We start from the raw sequence: 2,010 nt of genomic DNA on the forward strand, positions 1-2,010 counted from the left end.
GCCTGCCCAGTGGAGCTCCCATTCTCTTCTGTCTTCGGCCACTGCCGCTGGCCGGGGTAAACTCTGCCATGGGCCGGCGGGAAGCTCCGCATCAACCCAGGAGCTGGGGATGAGTCGGTGCTCGCCAGAGAGACACGTCCTGCAGCAGCACCACCAGCAGCACGCGGGCACGCAGGGCTCGACGCGGTCCTAGGGGCACCCGGCCTGGCCCCACCACAGTGGGTTCATCGGCATCAAACCATCCCGTGGTCATTCCTGGAGGCCACATTGAATATAAAATTAACCCTTTCAGCCTCAGGACTCTCCAAGGAGGGACCTTCCTGAGGGTATTTGTGTTCAAGATGGGGGAAAAAAAATCCCTTATAAGGCAGCGAGGATGCGCCACCTCCGCTATGCCTCACCCGCTCCTTCGACTGGCAGCTTCACTTGTGTTCTTGCACTCCGGCCAATTTTTAATCAATTTAATTGGCTCCTCTTCTCGCACACCACCATGCGCCCCGGCTTTGGGTGGCTGCCTAACACATGACACAGAATCAGGTGCTTTCTAGAAATGGACCCGACTTACCTCGCTCTCCCCCCGACAGTTTGGTGACCTCTCTGAAGACGCCAATGCGTTCCTCCCGCCAGATCCCTGGTGACCTCCGCAGAGTGGTGGCTCTGAGTCACATCTCGTTCCATCACAGCCCTTCTCTGATAGGCAGGGTTTGAGCCCCAAGCTGGTCAACCCCCCACCAGAGCCCCCACCAGGTGTGGGAGGGCAGGAGGAGCAGAATGGGTGGCTCAGGCGAGAAACCACGCGCCCAGCCTGAGCGGCGCCATGCAGGGCCATGACACGGGGGACATTTGCCGATGTCTGGCTCAGATAAACTGCCCCAGCTTTGCATGGGGGAAGCGTGTTTGGCAGCTCATTGGTCCTGCTTGTTGTGGGCTTTGCAGCAGCAGTTTGTGGTTCTGAGGGCGTTTGGTACCTTCTGCTTTTGGTGAGGTTTGGTCTCCCTTCACCCTCCTGCTCCCTCTCCTTCCTCCTGGTGCGCAGCTTCTCCATCCTGCCCCTCCTGCGCTCCTGCCTTGCTCTCGCTGTTTTTTTGCCGTCTCCACTCATTTTCCACCAATTTCCCTCTCCACTGCTGTTGTCTCTCCCAGCCAGCTCTCAGCCTCTCCGCTGCCCTTGCTGCCGTCCCCACACAGCCCGTCCATTACCGTCATTAACTCCTTGAAGGGCTGAAGCATCGCTTCCATTAGCCCTGCTCCTGTGCTCCCTTCCGCCTCCCAGCCACGGGTTTTCTCACCAGGAAATCACATCGGGCATCGGTGATGTATTTTTGAGGCAGCTGCGATGAAAAGCCATTATGTACAAAAGGCCATGTGGAGGTTTTGCCTTGAACCAGCAGATCTGCAGCCTTGGAGCAGGGACTTGGCTCCTGAGCACCACGAGGCCTGGAAGGGCGTTTGAATCAGCTTAGACCTTCAGGACCAAGAGTGCGGGTCAGTTGTGTCTTGTTGCCTCACCCTTTCCAAAGGCAAACCCCTGAGAGGGGGTTTGTGCTGCCCTGCCTCTTCTCCCCAGACGCGGCTCTGCAGGGGGTATCCGCGGCTGAGAGGAAGCTCGCTTGCGCGGCCAGGGTGAGCTGCTTCTGGGGATGCTAGAGCTTTCCAGAGCTGCTGCATCCCAGAGGTAATTCCCTGCAGGAAGATGTTTCGGAGGGTGGGGATGGAGATGAAGGGGAGGAGGAAGACAAGCCTTTGGGCTTCGCCAGGGGCTCCTTCGCCAGCAGACGGGCTCTCAGGAGCTGCAGCTGGTCGCCTGCAGGGATCCCTTCTCAAGACTGGTTGCTTCTCCCGCTGATGGGAAAGCTGCTCCAGCACCAGGGAGTTCCAGGGAGCAGATCCTGCCCTGCCTCCCTTGAGGATCTCTAGCAGAGGTGTGATGTTTGAGCCTCCTGTTGCACTTTCTCTGTTGCTTTTTCATGTCTGGGACCCAGAACCAGGTTCCCGCAGAGCTGCCGTTAA

General features: G+C 58.4%; 1 protein-coding gene across 1 annotated transcript in view; it reads left to right on the forward strand.

The window, feature by feature from the left end:
* Window positions 1-1,711: 1,711 nt before the first annotated feature.
* The window catches only part of LOC104494178 (ras-related and estrogen-regulated growth inhibitor-like), a 6,750-nt gene continuing 6,451 nt past the window's right edge, over window positions 1,712-2,010 (forward strand). Inside the window, exon 1 of the mRNA XM_010136980.1 lies at window positions 1,712-1,829. Within this exon, the coding sequence (XP_010135282.1) occupies window positions 1,712-1,829 (118 nt within the window). The remainder of the gene's footprint in view (window positions 1,830-2,010) is intronic.

The sequence above is a fragment of the Buceros rhinoceros genome, unplaced genomic scaffold (assembly GCF_000710305.1).
Source record: "Buceros rhinoceros silvestris isolate BGI_N320 unplaced genomic scaffold, ASM71030v1 scaffold39195, whole genome shotgun sequence".
In the NCBI taxonomy this organism is placed as follows: Eukaryota; Metazoa; Chordata; class Aves; order Bucerotiformes; family Bucerotidae; genus Buceros; species Buceros rhinoceros.